Here is a 20,898-nt window from a genome sequence, read left to right on the forward strand (position 1 = left end):
CAGCAATGAAATAGCTCAGCAAAATGACTCATTTGATAACAGGACGCTACTTCAGTCAGTCATGAAGAAAAAAAATCTTAGCATTTGCTATACAAAGACTGCACGGGCTCCTGCTTGGGATGCCTGAACTACTCAACAGTTTAGCGGTACAAATGAGCAAAGCTAGTTCTGCCTAACGTGAACAGAGGCTTTGAATGTGGTGACTGGTAGCTCAGTTGGAAGGCAGACAGCCAGGTGTGGGCAGGATGCAGGACCCAGAAAGACCTATCCCCTTAGAAACTGGCCGAATGGGGGGAGGTTGCTGGGGACAGCACTCATTCACCCCTCATCCTCGCCTGCCCAGTAATGTGGGGTCCCAGTGCATTCCTCCATTTTATGGAGACTACAAACATGAAGCCTGACCTGCCTGTGCTCCATTCTGAGACAGAAAGCCCGGAGGGCAGCACTAGGTGGCTGTTTAGTTCTTCAGCCGCCCTGTACCTGCCGAGGAAGCAAAGGCGCTGTGCTGCAGCATGGCTACCCTACGGCACAGCACTTTCCTTACTGCTGAGCTTCAGTTCAGGGAGGCTACACACATCCACTGAAGTCCTATTCAGATGTCTGAGGCCTACCCACAACTTACCATCTTCAATGAGTCTCCCTAGAACCATCAAAAATTACAGATCCCAAGCTCTTGAGTCTCTGCTCTAAGGGATTCCGTTCTCCGGGCCTCAGATCTCTGATGCTATTCTATACTCTCCCCATCTATTGTGTTTTACATTGAATTTACACAAGTCAATATTTTGGCAATTAAAAAAAAAATCCAAAGAAAAATGTATGATAAACAGTCTGGTGCTAGACCAGCAACAATGAACTCAGTTCAGTTCCATTCACGCTTAAGTCCCTGGCCTTAACAAGCAGAGAACTACACTGTGGGTCTTGACTTTGGAAGGCTTCAGGGTTGAAGGACACACCGCCAGCTTTGAGTGATGGAAAACCATGAAGGAATTTTGGATGGCCTACGTCCCTGGAGCAACTCCAGTTACAAAGCAGACAACTGTGGTCAAGCGCTATGGAAACAGCCCTTTGGTTTTGTGGTTGACTAAATGAAAAACTTGAGGATAGTTCAAAGACAGGCAAGTTGCTGGTCATGAGCCTTGCTGCTTACGTGCCTCTTTTTTATTTTGAAATAGGTGGTTCTTCCTCTTTCCACCGCTCAGCTGAAAGAGAAGCAATCCGGCCATCTGAGGAAATGCCCTAATAAGTGAGAAAAACTGCTCCAACAAGGGAGTTGTGTGGCGGTCAGCCTCAGACATACACCAAGCCTCTCTCTGTCCTCCAACCCCGCAGGACGCTCATTCTTACACCTGCACAGGGTGCAGCAGGATGCCAGCTGGCTCCTGAGGTGGGAGGTGATGACTGAAGGGGTTGTGACGAAACTCAGCAGAGCAGCACAGTGAGGACAAGAGGAGAAATGCTTCCAGTAGAGCCGGGGCACCTGGCAAAGCGCTTGGTTTCCTCCTTGCACAGCGAAGAGCATGCACGGTTTCTGAGGCTGGGTTTTCATTTCAAAATGAACATGCCAACAAAAGTGAGCATGCCTTACCCAGGTGAACGCTCTCCTTCCCTACCGTTCACCCTCACAACCTCGGAAGCAGTTCCAAGGGAGCGCTCATGTGACAGATACAAAAAAATTGAGGCTTTGGAGGAGAGCTGTAGAGTGCCAAAAAGTTCTTGGTGGAATCTGACCACAAACACTGGCTCTGTTCAATTGCTGCATAATATGGGTTAATATTAGCCTGAATTATGGAAGAATTCCCTTATTTCTAATCCGTGACATTGAACTGATTTGAAAGCACCGTCAAAGGATTGCGGCTGCCCGCCTCTGGCATTGTACACAGCTCTGTGTTGCAACTTTTCTCTGTGCTAGGCAGGGTTCCAAGTCTTTTACGCGAATTGGTCTTTTCATCATACCACCCCTATGAATGCCATCATCACTTCCGGTACAAATGAAGACACTGGCAGAGAGAGGTGAAATACTCCTTCAAGATCCCAGGGCTTTCCGGATGCCTTTCGAGGAAAGCAAAGCCTCAGATATAAAAGTTTTTCTTTCCCATACCTTGTCCCCAACAATATACCCCTTGGGAAATGAATTACAGCAGACCCCTAAGTACCCATGCTTTCAGAGACTTGAGATAACTACCGTATGTGTTAAAAGGAACAAGGCACGCACGATTTGCATCACTGGAGAATCAATCACTCGATGCTCTGTTTAATTCTCCTTCTGTTATGCCACTAAGTATTAAAAGAAGGTTTGTGTTTAGTGTGTGTGTGTCTGTGTGTGCTGGGACAGGCACATGTGAGTGAGCACAGGCGCCTGCAGCGGCCAGAGGCGGGAGCTCCCCCATGTGGGTGCAGCTCCAACTTAGTAACTTTTAAAACCGTGCGTGAACTTTGAAAACTCATCAGAGTTCATTAACACCTGTGGGAAGGGCAGATTCTCAGTGGCCTCATAATTACCCCTTCTAGTTTCTCACGCGCTAAGGTTTTGAGCAACTACATTTCAGTAGTGCTTGGTTCATTATGCTGTGTTTGCATTTCATCATGGGTGCTCGTTTTCTCTGAATCTCCTTCATTCTCTGTCCCTCTTTTTCCCCTCCAGTAATTGATCCAAAGTCATTCCAGGAAAGAGCAGTATAAATCCTGTGGGAACGTTTCCCAAAATGACTTCGTTACAGTGCAAATATTAGCAAATTATTGTACACCAGCTACTTGACAATTATTTGCTCCCAGAGACACTCAGGAGGCTGTTTTCCCAGTGGCATTTCTGGTTGAGCTTGTAAGTAAAAAGGGCTGCCTTGTCTACTGCTATCCACGGTCGTACTGAAAACCCTTTTAATTATAAATATCTGTACTTAAACAATTAGGCAATACATCTGGTTAAACATCACATAGTTACTCTCACACACAATGCTGACACACATTCAAGACAGGCTTTACCAAGTGACTGCTCTGCATAAAGGCCTCAGAGAAAGGCATAGGCATGAGGCCATTCTGGGCTAGACTGAGCTCTGTTTCTAGCAATGCACCATTCCACGCACTTTTTCAACCATCCAAACTTTTCCTCATCATCTAGAAGTGCTGCTCACTTCATAGACTTGCTGTCATACACATGAGGTCCTTAGAACAGTGGCCATGACTATTATTATTGTTATTAATTATTATTACCTTACAAAGGAGGTAAACCCACCAGACAGCACTGTGCATAGGCTCACTGGCATGTCCTTAGGTCTAAGTAGGAAAGTCTGTGGCAACAGAGCCTGTAGTGACAACCATGTCATGCCACCTGGCCACTTGTCATGATGGCCTTTCCCCTTAGGCTCCTCCAGCTGCTCCCACATTATCATTACCTTAGGTGGAGGCAATCTAACCTCCATCGTGTAAGGAAAAAGTCAGCAAAAACAAACAATGATATAAAACGTCATAGCGCATACCCAACAGGGCTCGATTCCCCCCAGAAATAGCCAACGCTGCCATGAGTCCTCCTCAGTCCCACCAAAGCTAGCTGACCCAGAGCAGTATTCAGCAACGTGGGGGAGCTGGGTGGATGGATGCCGAGCGCAAGCCAGTTAGCAGATGAGCATCCACAGAGACTAACTTATAGAACACTCCATGGAATTCAAAAATACTCTTTAGAGACTGGTGGAAATAAAACCCTCCTGTTTAATTTCTGAAAGACCAACTTTTATATATCAAAGATGTACTTTTAAAGTCAGTAAATTTATAGATTATCTACTTTTAGGTAACTTGAGCTCTCTTCACTCCCCATGGGTCTTTCCCATTCTCTTACCCCCGAGTAAGCCCAGTGAGTGAAACCACAAGAGAATGCTGCTGTGCAACTCATACTTCCGCTTTCTCCTAGAGAGCCAGAATTAAGCAAGCTGGCTACTGAACACCTCTAGAGACAAGAACACCACACCACACATCCAACTGTCACCGATCATATTCCAGTATTAAAGAATGGCTTCTAGCATTTCTTAGATCAAACATAATCCTTAGGGATAGTAACAAGCAAATGCTAGCCAAACTACAGTGTTTTGCTTATGTGCTTGTAAAACTATCCACAGTAAAAGGGCAACTTTCTTTGTTATCTATGTAAAGATGCATGTTTTGATTTATTGAGTTTCTCAGTAAATTAATCCAAAGAGAATTTTCTCATTATGTTTTCCTAAGCAGAGCATTCTCAGCAAGGACAGAAATAATTGCCAGTGAAATGAACCTCTCAGAGAATATGTATAATGCAGTGAGCTAGTCCACAAGTGTACTGATGAGATGGAAAACAGGCTGGGCTTGCTAAGGATTAATGTCCTGCCAAGGAGGCAGCGTTGAGCATTGTAAATTATACAGACTGTTCGAGGGGTGTAGAAAACCTGTGCAAGGCTGCTATGGGTGAACTGCAGAGCATAGACCCTGCCATTAGTTCTCCCAGTTTTATTCTCCTGTCCCCAGACTCAGGCCACCATCTCTGCACAAGAAAAAGGCCCCAGTAGCTATGCCCTGCATGGTCAAGAAAACCAATACAGCTGTTTGGTCAAGACTTGTCTTTTCAGTTATAAACTATATTCTGCCAGTCCTTCAACAAAATGAAGCATGGTTCCAATTACTCTGAAAGTTCCCTCACCACATTTCTGCTTAAGCCACTCTGTGAATCTTCCCATAATTTACATCTTCTAGTCACAAGCACAGTAGTACACGTCATACTCAATCCATCAAGAGATTCCCCAAAAGACAACCTCTAAACTGTGGGAGCAGCTGGGCTGGAGGAGCCTAAGGGGAAAGGCTATCATGACAAGCAGCCCAGTGATGTGACGTGGCTGTCACTACAGGCTTTGCTGCCCAGACCTTCCTGCTAGGACCTAAGGACATGACAAAGGGACATGCCATAGGCACAGTGCTCTATGGTGGGTTTCCTTCCAGAGTCAAAACCAAGTTTTGAATAGCCAACTGTATCCCAACAACACATCAGTATTTACCCCATTTAAAAGTTTCTTGTTCTTTTCTTTCATAATTTGAAAATATTGCCTTCAGTCTAATGAAGATCACCAGACTGTACAGTAGCAATGTGGAGGAACCAAAGATCCTCATTTTAATTGCGATTTTGTATCTTATACTTAAAATGATGCAGTGTGGGTCGAGAACCTGAGAGTTGGACCAATTCATGGAGCAATGCTGTGAGGGGTCAAGATTAGAGCCTTCAGCTCCCCTCACCAGCAGCTAGGGAAGGCAAGTTATTATGCCTATGGAATACTATATGGTCCCTATCCTGTCCTCACCACGGCTTGTAAGGAAAGAACAGTTCCTATACCAGATTGCTGTTCTGAAAGCTGGCTGATCCACTATACAACAGAACAACCTCTAACATAAAACCAGTGAATGTTCAATTAAATGTTATGCCTTCTGCCTAGAAGAAACTGGTCTTCAAAAGAAACCACTGACAAAAGGCTTTCTGAACTTAGCATGCGAGTTCCGCAGTCTCATGAGTTCCGTCTTGCACTCTGATCATGTCCATGATCTGCTGGATCATCTGAAAGGTGTTCCAGCTGCCTTCTGAGAATGGCTTCTCAGATGCAGAGTCTCCAGTGGAGGCTGAACTGATGCTCCATCTTTGCTTTGCAGCCATACAAGGGGACAAAGGCTTTAAACCTGTCTATCTGCATATGGGATCACTACAGTCTCTGTATGCTTTTATTCTAGAATGTAGTGAACCTCAAGAAAAAGAAAAGATTAGCAGTGCTTGTCGATGCAGATACAGGGAGACTTTACCGCACCAGGTGAAAACAACACACCAGTTGTGCGATTCTTAACTCTTGGAGGAATGAATGTTTAAATGCTATAGGGAAGGTACACAGGTGCCAGGGCATGCTTGTGGAGGTCTGGGGACCACTTCCCGGAGTTGCTTCTCTCTTACCATATGGATTCCATATGGATTTCGGATGGAACTCAGGTTGTCAGGCCTACTGGCTCTTACCCACTGAGTTGCTTCACTGGCCTATAGTTTCAAACTTTTGAAGAACCATACTTATAACCCTATGCAAACTAGATAAAGAAGAGATAATTTTCTCAATAACTAATCTAATTAGCATATTCCTTCACTTACACTGATAACATCTTCTTTTAACTTTTATTAATTAAAATCATGTATAATTTTGCTTTTTTTGTTTTTTTTTAAAGATTTTATTCATTATTTTTACAACATTCTGCCTGCATACCAGATCTTACTGTAAATGGTTATGAGCCACCATGTGGTCGCTGGGAATTGAACTCAGGACCTTTGGAAGAACAGAGAGTGTTCTTAACCTCTGAGCCATCTCTCCAGCCCCACTGATAATATCTTAATAGGTACTCAAATGGGTGATGCTTTTGTCCCTTAAAATATGCCTAAATCATGAGAATTTGTCAGTATTTCAGCCATATTTTTAAATATCTATGAAGATCTCCAAATCACCTGAATGCCAAGTTTTAATTATACTTTTGGTTTCTTTTTAAGTTACTTACAAGTAAGAAAATAATACTGGGGGGAAAATTACTTTTCTGATCATTTAACCCTTACATGAGATTGTATGGTTTTCTAATGCTCATTGCTAATCTCCAGTGTCTCATCTTCTTATTCAAACTGTAAAAACACCCCACCACATCATATTCTGCTAAATAATTTCAACAGGGTCTGCCCTAATCTCCTTATTAATGCTAAACTCCAAATAACTATTTTAGAAGCCATGGATCTAGAAAACTAACCAAGCTGCAAAAAACAAAAACAAAAAACCCAAATAACTAAAGTAAATCTGTTTTAAACAGTGAATTCATGTTCTCCCAAGAAGACTTAAGTTTAGATATATCCTTCATTTTTACACAGTCTCCATGGTAACCTGATTTCTTATGGCTCTGAATTTAAAATCAGTTCACATCTGTTTCCTATAGAAGGAAATCGTCTGCATTCAGAGACAGGCACTCCCATGCGACCATGCACAAAAGTCCTCATGGCAAATACATACCTCTGAGTGCCCAGGTACCTCGATTTCTTAAAATGGCCAATACCCTTGCAGCCTAGAGTTGGACATCCCCCAGTTTCTGATGGCTCCATTAATTCTGCAGGGCCTACAACCAAAGTAATAAAAAGAAAAGGTGAAAAAGAAAAATACAGCAGAAGTTGAGCGGAAAGCCAAAAATGTCAATGTCTAGGATGAGAATAGAGGGAAAACAAAACAAAAAAATCCATTTCTGAAACAATGTATACATATAGAAAAACAAAGAGTTCTGGGAAAAATGTACAATGTTTTAGCAGGGCCCAGTGGTGCACACCTGTAATCCATTTCTGAAACAATGTATACATAAAGAAAACAAGTTAAAAATGTTTTAGCAGGTGCATGCCTGTTATCCTAGCACTCAGGGAGACAGAGGCAGGCAGATCTCTGTGAGTTCCAGACTAGCCTGGTCTACAGCTAGCCCAGACAGCCAAGTCTACACAGAGAAACCTGTCTCAAATAACAACAACAGAAAGTTTTAGATTTCCCCACATGGTTCATTCTGTCACAGAATTTTTTCTTCTTTAACACGGAAACGGTAAATTTTGATTTTACCTTCCTTTAAGATGTCAGACAACAGAGATATTTAAATTTGACTTGCTAGGAACATTTGAAGATCTATTATCAAAATAACAAACTGCATAAGAATATCCTATGTAAAAACTGCAAACGCTAGATTACAGAATATGGAATATGGAATACAAGCACCAGGTTGGAACCGCCTGAGCCAACCAAGTGCCCCAGGCTGGGATGCACAGCAACTGTTACCAGCAGCAGCTGGTCTACACTGCACACTCTCCCTCTTCCGCATCCCCCAGTGAGATGAATGCCCTCCTAGATGTGGCTCCATCTATGTGATGCACAACTATATCAAGTTCAGGATTTTCATTTTGCTTCATAGAAGGTTCAGCACAAATGTGCATCTGAAATAGTTTCCTCTGGATTTGAACTTGTCTTTCATGTTTTACAATATTAATATTCTTCATGACTGTGTTATCTCTACATGCTATGTGCCATCGTTTATTTGACTAATACCTGCTTCCAACTTTGTTTTGCACATTCTGCAGCTCGTATAAATAAAGCTACTCACTGTATAGGGAAAAAAAAAACATTAATTATTTTTAAAAAAGACACCCTGGCTCTAGTATACTGTATTTTCCATACTTTTTCATACAAGGTATACATTCTTTAAAATTGAGACCATGGTATGTTCTTCCCAAACCCATGTACTTTTTTTTTTTTAAATTGAACTATAGATTCACATGTAATATAAGTCATGTGGCCTCTTTTATACTTTTCCCAGTTTCTGCCAGTGACAACATTTTCAAAGCTACAGCATAAGGTCACTATTAGAATGCAAAATTTGATTCTGAAATTTTAATAGTCTGACAAATTATCCTCTAGAGATTAGTACTAATTTTAAAAAGTTATGTTTGCTTCCAAATAAAACTCAAACAGCATACTTTACTTCTTTGGGCAGTAGGATTTTCTTTTTCTTTTTTCTTTTTTTTTTTTACTTTTGTCATTTGTGTGTGGGCATGTGCCCATGCCGGTGGCAATTAAGAGATATATACAGAAAAATTAAAAAAAAAAAAAGCAGAAAGAGGAGACAGAAACGAGAACACCGGTTACTTAAGTGTATCTTACTGAGGGGTGCCTGAAGCGGGTGCCCGGTTTTGGAACACCAGCCCACGGGGTGAATGTCTGGAGAGTCTGCATCGATCCAGTAATCATAGCAACTGCTCCAGCCATCAAAGTGAACCTAGATAACAGAAGAGCATGGAGTCACAGGAAATCCTACTGCAGAGCTTCAATCCACACACGAGCCTTTTGTACTTCTCACTTACACAGTGTATTTAATGTCCAATAAATCACTCCAATTATTTAAAATACTTCACCCACAACCTGAGATAAAAGATGCTTTTGAAACTACCAACAAATTATCGAGAGACCAGTAACTGCCTTCCCAAAGATGCGTCTGAGGCAACAGCTCTACACGTTTATTATACATATCCTTAAACACAGTCAGCAAATGCAGAATAGGGACCATGCCTGACATGTTCAGACGAGCAAACGAGACACATTGCTGAGGTGGGAAGAGCAGAAAAGAAGGCCCTTGTGGTAAATACAAAGTAAGTTTTTTTTTTCTTTAAAGATTTATTTATTTATTATGTATATAGTGTCCCACCTGCGTGTGAGCCTGCATGCTAGAAGAGGGCACTAGATCTAGATGGTTGTGAGCCACCATGTGGTTTCTGGGAATTGAACTCGGGATTTTTGGAAGAATAGTCAGTGCTCTTAACCTCTGAGCCATCTCTCAAGCCCAAGATTTTTTTTTTTTTAAGTACATTGCCCTCCTAGGAACACATCCCTGAACCATACCATTAAAAATAGTCTTTCTTGTATATAAAAATTTATTTCTATTTTATGTGTACGGGTGCTTTGTCTGCATGTATGTCTGTACCATATATGTGCCTGGTGCCCACAGAATCCAGACAATTGGGAGCCTCCATGTGAGGGTTGGGGGTTAAACCAGTGTCTGGAAGAACACCTAGTGTTCCGAGCCATCTCTCCAGCCCCCAAAGAGCCTTTCTTATACATAACCACAGCATCTCTCAAGACACATCCTAAAGCGGTCACAGTTGACACTGTTACCAGCCACCAAAGGAAAGAGCAGTGGTCTTTTAGTGAAAGTTACTAGTTATCAGCTACCTGTCTTTAGGTGTATATACATTGCACACATACATATATACATACATTTATGTAATATATGTGTGAACACACACACACACACATTACCTTTTACAATGAAATGGTATTCTGAAGTATTTCATGTATTTCACTTCTAGATTGTTTGCCAATTTGACTCTTAAAAAGTGTATGAATCTTTCAACATTTACAAGACAATATTCTAGAAGAATGCATGAGTAAACACAAAATAGTCATACAAAAGATCAAACTAAGCCCATAAAAGACAACACTAACCGATTTAATTACGCAAAAATGTCAAGTTTCAGATGGTAACACTCTCCATAAACAAGAGGAAAGATCCCCACAACACACCTTACTAGACAAATGGCAAAGCCCTTTCTTCCTTATTAAACACCACCTATCAGTAAGAAAATGAGAAAACTGTAACAGAAAGACAGCAAATAAATAGCTTCCTACCCAAGTTCATGCAGTTAACACTATTTAAACTCAGGGGGGTCACAGACCATAAAAGACATGGAAACAGAAGGAGGGCTGCTTGGGAAGAAGAGAGATGAGGAAGGTCGCTTGAGGGTTAAAATGACTAAAATTAATTATACACATGAACGAGACTGTCAAAGACATCAAGCTAAATCCCAAAAAGGAGTAACAGAGCATGAGGTAAATATAGCATGAAGAATTAAACAACAAAAGACAAATAAGAGAATATCTATGATGCTACCCCATTACAGATTTAGTCGTACATGCAGTGATTTGAATGCTTGGTCCCTCCTTTGTGAGAAACTGTTTGGGGATGAATTAGGAGGTTTGGCCTCGTTTGAAAAGGTATGTTACTGGAAGTGAGCGTTGAGGTTTCAAAAACCTAAGGCAGGCCACTCCTCCCCACCGCCTCTCTGTATCTCTCTCTCCCTCTATGCCACCGACTTGATAAGATACAGCCTCTGAGCTACTGCTCCAGGACCATGCTTGCTGCTGCCATACTTCTCCATGTCAGCCATCCTCTGACTACGATTAAAACAAGTACCTTTTTGTGAATCTGAAAGGCAACTCAGAAAAACATGTTTTAGATATGTATGTTTACTTCTATCTTCTGATATAAAATCATATTACAAGCCAGGTGGTATTGGCACATGCCTTTAATCCCAGCACTTAGGAGGCAGATCCAGGTGGATCTCTATGAGTTTAAGGCCAGCCAGGTCTACAGAGCAAGTTCTAGGGCAGCCAGAGCTATACAGAGAAACCCTGTCTTGGAAAAAACCAACCAACCAACAACAACAACCACAAAGCAAGTGAAGAAAGGAGTGGGTGAAACAGGTTCTAAAAGAAGAGCCAGGATCGGATAATGGACTCAGACTGGAAGCTGTAAGTGGGTGACAAGGTTGCCTTCTTCCTTAAGGTAGTCTGGAGACATGGAGGCCAGACCCCTTGGTCCTTTCACATAAGTACCAGGTTGGGGCCCTTGAAGGAGCACCATGTTGCTTTCCAGGAAACAGAGAACAGGAAACACACTGAACTCTAGGATATGGCTTCCTAGGTTCTGCCTGCCCCAGAGGAAGGAGCTGGATGCTGGCAAGGGAGGTTTCTCCTGGTGGGAAGGCTGGTGTGTTGCTTTGAACAGTATGCCCTCCCCACCCCTGTAGGTTCATGTGTATGAACACTTGGCCTCAGGGAGTGGCACCATTAAGAGGTGTGGCCTTGTTAGAGTAGTTGTGGCCTTGTTGGAGGAAGCATGTCACTGTGGGGGTGGGTTTTCAGGTTTCAGAAGCTCAAGCCAGGCCCGGTGTAATTTTCTCTTCCTGCTGCCTGCAGATCTGGATGTAGAATTCTCAGCTACCACTCCAGCACCATGTCTGCCTGCAAGCCACCATGCTTCCCATAATGATGACAATGGACTAAACCTCTCAACTGTAAGCTAGCCTAGTTAAATGTTTTCCTTCAAAAGAGCTGCCACAGTCATAGAGTCTCTTCACAGCAATAAAAGCCAGACTAAGGCAGATGGTATCTTGATTTCCTATGCTTCAGTAAAACCTACCAGTCATGCAACAGTCCCTCCTTACCCGAGATTTCAGCTTCTATAGCAGTGGTTCTCAACCGTCCTAATGCTGTGACCCTGTAATATACTTTCTCATGTTGTAGCGCCCTCCAACTGTAAAACTGTGTTGTTGCTACTTCATAATTGCAATTTTTGCTACTGTTATGAATTGTAATGTAAATATCTGATATGCAGGATCCCAACCCACAGGTTGGGTAACACTGTTCTATAGTTTCGGTTTCCTGAGGTCAACTACGGTATAAAAATGCCAAAGGCAGTATTCCATACTGTGATAAAGAGACCAGTTTCCTACAATATTTTATAGTATATTGCTATACTTGTCTGATTATTGTTGCTGTTACTCTCTTTCTAGATCTAGTGTATAAACTATAGTTTGTTACAATATGTATCTATGTATTGGTAAAACTATAGCGCATATGGGATGTTATGTGCAGTTGCAGGCATCCACTAAGGATCTTAGAAGATATCCCCTGGAGACAAAGGATACAAAAGAATACAACTATAAGACCATGCATAAAAATACCTCATGCATGGTGCACTTTTCTTAATGTTAACAGACACACAGGATCACCTGACAGGTGAGAACCATGAAAAGAGGCCATGCTAACATATGGAGAACTGCAGGCTGGAACAGTGTCTCAGAGGTTAAGGCCTGAAACTCATGTCTCTTTGCTTCTGATCCTCAGCTGCTAGAATTACAGGTACTTTCACACTCTGGCTGGACTGACTGGATCTTAAACATATTGAATCAAACATTAAAGTTTCTATTGTATAGCAATAACAATTTGTATAACTTTTCATGTTTTATTATCTTATAAATGTTATTTTGAGTTTTATTATCCTATTAATTATCTCATTAGAAATAGCTAATGAGGGCTGGAGAGATGGCTCAGTGATTAAGAGCGTTTTAGCTGCTCATCCAGAGGATCCAGGGTTCAATTCTGAGCACCCACATGGCAGCTCACACCTGTCTGTAACACCAGTTCCAGGAAATCTGACACCCTTACACAGACATATGTGCAGGCAAATCACGAATGCACATAACGTAAAAGCAAATTATATATATTTGATAAAAAATAGCTAACGATCTGACTTACTACTTTGGAAAATGAGCACACAGTTATGATTCTGGCAGCATGGAACTAAGTTCTTTCCTTGCTAGCCATGATGAATCAAGTGTTTCATCTGATCTGCCTGTGTCCTAGCCTCATCAATACCATGATGATGACACACAGGCCATGTCACAGCCACTACAAATGTCCCACCAAGCACAGCACAAAAGGCCATGGGCTCATGATGATTTGCTGTTCCTCACAGAAAAGTTGACTAATCCTAGGAAGACAATAGCATAGGTACTATATTCTGGCTAAAGAAAGAAATGAATGGTGAAGCCAGGAACCTAGGAGCCCTTTGGGTGTTGCAGCAGAACCACTATACACTGACATAACACACATGGGTAGAACGAGCCAAATCATTTAGACGTGGACTTGATTTAGGAGAGGTATGTGATGTCTATTAATCCAATTCTGGTAAAAACCTGATTTTATTTATAAAGCTATTTATCTTTACACTTTATAAACTACGTTTAATGGCGTCATCGAAATAATTTGAATCTCTTAAAAAGTGTGTACTACTGGAACATGATGCATTTGTCTTCTTTTCTTCTGTTTTGTTTTGCTTTTTTGTTTTTCAAGACAGGGTTTCTCTTTGTAGCCCTGGTCTGAAACTCCGTAGACCAGGCTGGCCTTAAACTCACAGAGTGCTGGGACTAAAAGGCATGCACCACTTCCATCTGGCTTCCTGTTCTTCTGATGAGACTGTCACCTTAATATGTTGTGTCTACTTTCTCCAATACACATTCAAAATATTAAGCTACCAATCATAATTAAAGAGGAAATATCTTGGGATGATTAAGGGACGGATTTGGATGAATGCAAACATACACAGAGGCAAAGCCACTTTGCATATTCCTGTGGATTTTAGTCATTTTTAAGGTCACGGTCTAGCAAAGTTTTCACTTAATATGTAGAGTAACAAAGGTAACCAAACCAGGACTTACTTTTATCCGGTGATCATCTGTATCTGCTACTGTTGCTACTCTGATAAACAGGGGGTTTCTTTTGTCTACAGCTTCAAGCTTCATTTTTTTCTGGAATCCGTGTGGAGGTTTCTGCCGTACGAGGAAGATTCATACAGTGAGGGAGCAGGCTGATGAACAACCATCAGCAGCAGCTGAATTGTGCAGGTCACCCAAATTCTCATTTGCACTGAGTGGCTGTTCATTCAGGACACGCAGCTCAATACACATGCAAAAGGACAGCCTGCTGCCTAGCTGAAGAGCAGACAGAAGGCAGAGCAAAGGTACCATAGCTACGTGATTGACCAAAGAGAGGACTAGACATTTTCCTTATTGGTTGAGGTGCTATGATAAAAGTCAACAGGCATGAAATTGATTTAAAAAAAAAAAAAGGATGGAAAAACCAAATGGCTGAGGGGAAACATCTAGAAGTGATAATATAGATGTGGGGAAGATAATTTAAAGCAGATCAGCACTCCAACTGAACAAGATGGAACAGCTCTTCTAGGAAAGAAGACCTAACACCCAGAGGAAACCACAGGCCTAGGAAGACCAGGTGACTTCTCCACGTGGTGCTGATAAATTGTATACGCTAACACAAAGAACAGAACAATCGCTGCAAGGATTCTTGACGACTAGGCTGGAGAAATCCTTGCTGTACCTCCCACAGAACACCAGACATGTAGGCTGTCCCTGTGGCCACTGTACCCTGCATGTTGGAAGGGGAGAAAAGAGGCAGCAAATCCCACAGCCGCAGTCTTAACTCCGCTTAAAGCCTGAGTTTCTGTCAGTTGGACTCATGAAAATTCTTTCCCAAAGTTTCTTCCCACTTATTATGATTTTTCTCTTTAAAAATTCATGGTATTCTTTCTACCTGTATTTTAAACTGTTCTTACTAATTAAGTCTACCATTTAAAACTCTAGCAATTCCTGTGTGAAGGTATCAGCTGAAGAATAAGACTGTCTGCAGAAGAAAAAGCCATATTTAAAAAATACTATTTTCTTCTTGAAACAGGATGTTTGTTCATGGCCTGGCCGGGGGGTGGCCTGGAATTGTGCTTGTCACTCAGCTCTCAGGTGCCAACGACTACAAACATGTGTCCAATGTCCGACTCTTACAAAACCCAAAGCTCTCTTGCACCTCACCCCCCAGGCTGCCTCCCTGACACATGGGCACTCACATAAAAGAAATCACAGTAACAATTTTGAGCCTCAAAACTGAAAAGCTCTGAAAGCATCTCCTCATTGCTAAGCCAGCTGACCAGCTTCACACAAGTTGGCTGATAAATGGCATCATCAACGCACATTAATCACACAGGGCAAAGCAATTTCTCTCACCACTTTGAAAGCTCTGGCAGGAGCAGGTAAAGAATTGGTTTCTTCTAAATATTTATCCCAGGAAAAGTGTTTCACATGTGAATAGCCTAAGAAATAAAGAGAAACATGAAATCCGATGAGGGTGTAATGAAAATGAGAACAACAAAGTGTCCTACAAAACTCATGATATATCAGCAGTCTAATCCAGGAAAGAATGTTCAGATCCACAGAAAAATTTGAAGCTATTCACTCCTCTGGAGCTATTGATCAAAATGATTACTTCCTTTCTGATCATTTGTTCTGACTTTATTACTTTTTAGATGAGATTGTATACAGTATTAAAATCGTAAAATAACACATAACACAAAGGCTTTACAAGTATTGTTGACGAAATATTTCAGAAAACTCCTCCCTTTGTTGGGCTGAATAAAGAGACATTCTCAAATCACAGCACATTCTTAAAAAAACGTGTGAAAATAACTCTCTCAGCACCCTCCCTGCTGCCCTGTTTTCTCTAGAGTCCCAACTTGTATTAGGCAGGCATAATGCTGGCCTCGAAGGTACAAAATTTGCTACCTCAAGGGAACTTACCAAATCTATGAATATATTAGTTATAATGGAAGTCAGGTTTCCAGCTGAGTCACAGGTATAGACATGAACAAAAGAAAACTAAAATGTAGCCAATAGTTTGAGATTTGAATCAGGGCCAATAGTTATCAGTGAAAGTTTTTTGTTTGTTTGTTTTTGTTTTGCTTTTAACATATACTAGTCCTGAAAGAGGAAAGAATATAAAACTCTGCTTATGCTTAGAGATGCCTGATGCAAGTATTACCTTGCTAGCAGTAAGCAAATAGCAACCAGAGAATTGTTTCTCAATCGCACTTTCCACTTTAAAAACAAAAACAAAAAATCCTTGGAAAGAATGGCTATAGGGCTGGTTCAAGACAAGTGAGTATATGTTAGTCCTAGCTGCTCCGGAAAGCAGTGTTCAAAACTGAGACAACCTTGTGAAAAAGAGGTAGAAGCCAGTTTAACAGGCTTTTTGGTCCATCTTGAAAACACCTACAGGAATGTCTCTCGGATAGTTAGTAAGCCACAGTTCTACAATGATATAAACAAATTAACTGGATGAATAACTGGGAAATGCAAAAGCTAATCTTTGCAGAAGAGTATCAATTAATTATATACAAAAATAGGCAGAATAAGAAAAATTATTATTGTTCATTAACATTTGTCAACTTGTAATAGTAATTAGTTCCAAACAGAAATATTAGCAGATGGTATAACTACTGAAAGATAGATGAGATAGGAGGTAATTACAAAATCTCAAATAGCTCTAGAAAAAAAAAAGTATTGGTATAAAAGACTGGCAAATATCTCCTTGATCAACTAATGCAAAAAGACTGAAATGGTGTGCTCTTGAGAAGATTACAATAAAAAACACTGTGATATTTCTCAGGAACAAAAAAAGTGTTCAACGTGGCGATGGGCATGAGGGTGCTTTCATTTAGTCCTATGACTCAAGAGGGGGAGGCAGGCGGATCCCTGTAACTTTGAGACCAGCCTTGTCTCCAAGCCAACGGGGCTACCTGGTAAGACTGTCTCAAAAAAACAAAATAAAACAAAAGCAAAAAAATGTACAACTTGGGTCTAGTCACAAGGAAATGTCAGTCATACTCTAGTGCTCTGTACAAAATGATTTGTCCGTCATTCTCACTAAGGCTAAGGCTGCAGTTGTCACAGAGAGTCTAACAGGACTAGGAGTCTGTGGCTGAGCAGCAGTGCAGGGTTCTTTTGCATAAGTGAGAGTGTGGGGACAGCTGCAAAATGACAGCTGTCAAAGCTGAATGAGTCTCTGGCTCAAGCTGAAGTATAGATAAGTTAGAAAGTGCTCTTGAAAAGTTCTCCATCAGAGGCTGTTTCAAAATAATTAAAAAAGGACTACACAAGCGCACACACACACACACACACACACACACACACACACACACACCACACATTCTACAGCACTCCTAAAGAACTTACCATGTACATTTAACTTATCAGAACATTTTATAAAATGACACTATATACAGAAAAAGCTAAGAAACTTTTAAACTGTGAAGAGTGAAAATTTGTGGCTGTCTCTATTTCATTTTGAACTTAAAATCAACCATACATTAAGACATTGTTTAGAAAACTCAAAATAAAAGTAGGTGTATGGCAATTAATACACATATATATTTACCAAAATAATTTTTATATCTTATCAAATCGTAACAGAATAAAACTAAAAATCAACAGCGAGAGAAATCCTGTGATTTCTGCATACATTTGATACTGAACAATATATTCTTGAATGAACAATGGGGTCATTGAGAAACCAGGGAAGAAAATTTCAAAACTTCCGAAAATAAAGAGAATGAAACACAGCTAACTAAAACTGTTAGGACAGAGCTAAAGCAGTTTTAAGAGGAAAACTTATAAAATGTGAAAACTTCTATTAAAAAAAAAATTCAGAGGGCTGGAAAAATGTACGATTCAGCAGTTAGAGCACAGGCTGTCGGTCTAGCAACTACATGGTTGCTCACAACCATCTGTAATGGGATCTGGATGCCCCCTTCTGGCATGCAGGCATACATGTAGATATAGCACTCATACAGAAAATAAATAAATAAATAAATAAATCTTTAAAAAAAAAAATCAGAAAGATTCCAAACAAATTGCCTGATAGACCATACGATCTGGGAAAGAGAAAAGCAATCCAAACCCCAACATGGTAAATAACAAGATATAATGAAGATCCTGGCAGAAATTAATGAAATAGAAACTGAGGAACAATATATTCAATCACTTGAGCAAAGAGTTGGTTCTTTAATCAGAAGAGAATGGAGACCCACAAAAATAAAAGTGATGAAAACAATGAGGCACGAACAAACTATACATAAACCCTGAGCATTATTAGGGAACACATATTCAAATCAATCAACCAACAAAAACCCACAAGAGAACGCTAGAAAAAAAAATTCAAGATCTGTATAAGTTACCCAAATGAAGGGAAGCTATTCATTCATAACCTGATCCAACACACAACAAGCTACAGCTGAACCAGTAATGCAAAGTCTCGCAACAAAGACGTGCCAGAGGACACATGAACTGCTAGTTTCTTCCAAATCTTTAAAGAAGAGCTAACCCTGATTGTTTTCAAACTGTTACATCCTGGAAGGACAAGGCCACTACCAAACTCACTCTGTGAAGTCAACAGATTCTGACACTCAAATGTGGTAAAAACACACGCAAAAGGAAACCATAAACCAATTTTCCTGGTGAAGAGAAACTTAGAAGTTCTCAAAATGTAAAAGAAGGAAACTAGGTCCTTATCTTTTATCCTGCATAAAAATTAACGGGCATAGAGAAAGCCTTTAAAAACCTTAATGTCAAGATGAGCAACATGGATAAAACAAATACCAAGCGACAGTGGTGTATAAGTCAGTGCTGTTTAAAACATACCATGATATTTAAACATTTTTACAGGCAATTCTGCACGTTTAAAAGCTTGTAAAAAAAATTGTTCTTTTCTTCCATGCCATTATTAAAGCCCCAAAAGAAATCTTAAGTTAAAAACACAATGGTCTTTTTGCAAAGTTTGTCAAAGAAGATGCAATCTAAAATTGTGGTACGAACTATGCCAACGCTTACTACAGCTGAGGCTCTACCAGGGGGTAGCGAGTTAGCGCCGGCAGCCAGCTCCGCTTTGTAGAACACTCACATTACCTACTAAACTATCCCCACAGCCTCTTCTGAACTGCAGCTGAGCGACTGTGACAGGGACTCTAGGGCACAGCAACCTTTACAGAATTGTCTTTGCAGAACAACATGCCAACTCTTCAGGCATATGAAAAACATCACGTAGACAAATTACAAATGCGAACCTGGTGGAGTCATCAGCGTTCTCCTATGCTCTTTACACCAACCAACTGGATGAATGTGTGGGCTGGACGATTCACACCTGCAGGTTATAGAAATTCAAAACACTGTGGTTACTAGAGAGACAGACAAGTGCTGTCGGAAGTTTTTAAGAGGAAAATTAATTAGTGGTTATGAACACATCCTAGAGTTCCGTGTATTACAATCTATCCAAATTGAAAAAAAAATGCTAAAGGATTTTTCGTTCTTCATATAAATTTATGTGTGATTTTCATACATATAGTATACCTTTGCTAGATAAATATCACATGGATGACACTACAGTTTTACTTTTACACATATACACAAAAATGCTGTTCAAGTCTAGAACAAATGCAGTAAAAGTCCAAAAGGAGCATCAATAACAAACATTACAGGAAAAAGTAAACTGTGGAAAAGGGAGGCTAAAATTACTTTAGCATCTCTAAGGCACATGTGTAAGACCACTGTCAAAACCAGCACGCTAGAGGACCTAAGGAAATTGGGAAACTGGTAAGGGGTCCCAGAATGGGCAGTGTTCAGGGACAGAATACACATGGAGTGAAGGCAGTGAAACAGGAGGGCTAACTAGCATTAAGGATTTTAAATACCACATGGGAGCTACTGCTGCAGGCATTTCCTAAAAAGTAAAAATATTAAAAAATGTATACATCCAATTGTACACATGCACACACACACAGTGTATAAATGGATTTATTGTATAATGGGGTCGATGCTTTTTCTAGATACCATAGACTCGCAAAACGCCCACTGCAGATAAACAAATACATAAACAGTAACAGCGTGCTATTTCTGTTACCCTCTGGAACTGCAGACACCGGAGAACAAAGGGAGTCACATCTTTCCTTTGTTGCATTCTCCTGCCCAGCAACTTTACCATAGTGAAGCACAGATGTTTCCAGAGCCTTCCCATCAGCACACGAAGCTGGTAATCTTGACTCTTTGCTCCTAAGCACAATTGTTCTGTGAATGCCTCACCTCAACACGTAATGTATTTCACCCACTTATCTGCTCAGCTGTTTTCTTTTAAGTATCAGGTGATGATAACATGATAAAAAGTGATATGCCTGGGCGGCCCTGAACAGACCCCGAGGAAATGGCCATGGTAAATTAGAGCTAAGTTTCTTGCTTCCGTGGCCCACACATCATTGTAATCCATATAAATAAAAGTAACTGACCCCTGTACTTGGAAGGGATTGGAGCCCAGGACCCATGAAGATAACAAATGCAGAGACAGTTCCTTATATAAAATGGTGTGGCACTTGCATATTCTGTTTGTGCATTCTCTTGGGTACTGTAAATCACCTCTAGACTACTTACAATAGCTAGTACAATGTAAACATTAGGAAACTGTTATGGGGAAATAAATTATTTTAAGCGTGTACATGTTTAGTACTTAGGCAACCATCACAGGCCTAATTAGATTTATGAGCTATGGCTGGCTCAAAGGAAAGAGGACAAGGCCAAGGATTAGGCTGAGATTGCAAAGGTGCTCCTTTACAGAGGTAGCCAAGACAGCTTCTTAAGAGACAATGAGCAAAGACTTGAAGGAGATGATGAGAGAGAGAGAAGTGAGCCATTCAGACACAGAAAGAAAACTATCCTGGGTAGAGAGGACAAGTCCAAATGTATTGAAGGGGGATCCTACCTAGCAGTAGGAATAGGAAACAGATAATGCAAAATTATGTCAGAACGGAAGTCTATTTAGTGCATATCACAGTGTAAGATTTTAGTCA

The 20,898-nt window shown here is 40.7% G+C and overlaps 1 protein-coding gene across 6 annotated transcripts in view; it reads right to left on the minus strand.

The window, feature by feature from the left end:
- The window catches only part of L3mbtl3 (L3MBTL histone methyl-lysine binding protein 3), a 97,461-nt gene that overhangs the window by 22,800 nt on the left and 53,763 nt on the right, over nt 1–20,898 (minus strand). For all 6 annotated transcript variants that reach the window (XM_055599351.1, XM_055599355.1, XM_055599354.1 and 3 more), the window contains 5 exons: nt 19,129–19,205; nt 15,239–15,324; nt 13,883–13,993; nt 8,709–8,823; nt 7,032–7,134 (listed from right to left, as the gene is read on the minus strand). In XM_055599351.1, the coding sequence (XP_055455326.1) occupies nt 7,032–7,134; nt 8,709–8,823; nt 13,883–13,993; nt 15,239–15,324; nt 19,129–19,205 (492 nt within the window). The remainder of the gene's footprint in view (nt 1–7,031; nt 7,135–8,708; nt 8,824–13,882; nt 13,994–15,238; nt 15,325–19,128; nt 19,206–20,898) is intronic.

This window comes from Psammomys obesus, unplaced genomic scaffold, assembly GCF_907164565.1.
Source record: "Psammomys obesus unplaced genomic scaffold, mPsaObe1.curated_primary_1811, whole genome shotgun sequence".
Classification (NCBI taxonomy): Eukaryota; Metazoa; Chordata; class Mammalia; order Rodentia; family Muridae; genus Psammomys; species Psammomys obesus.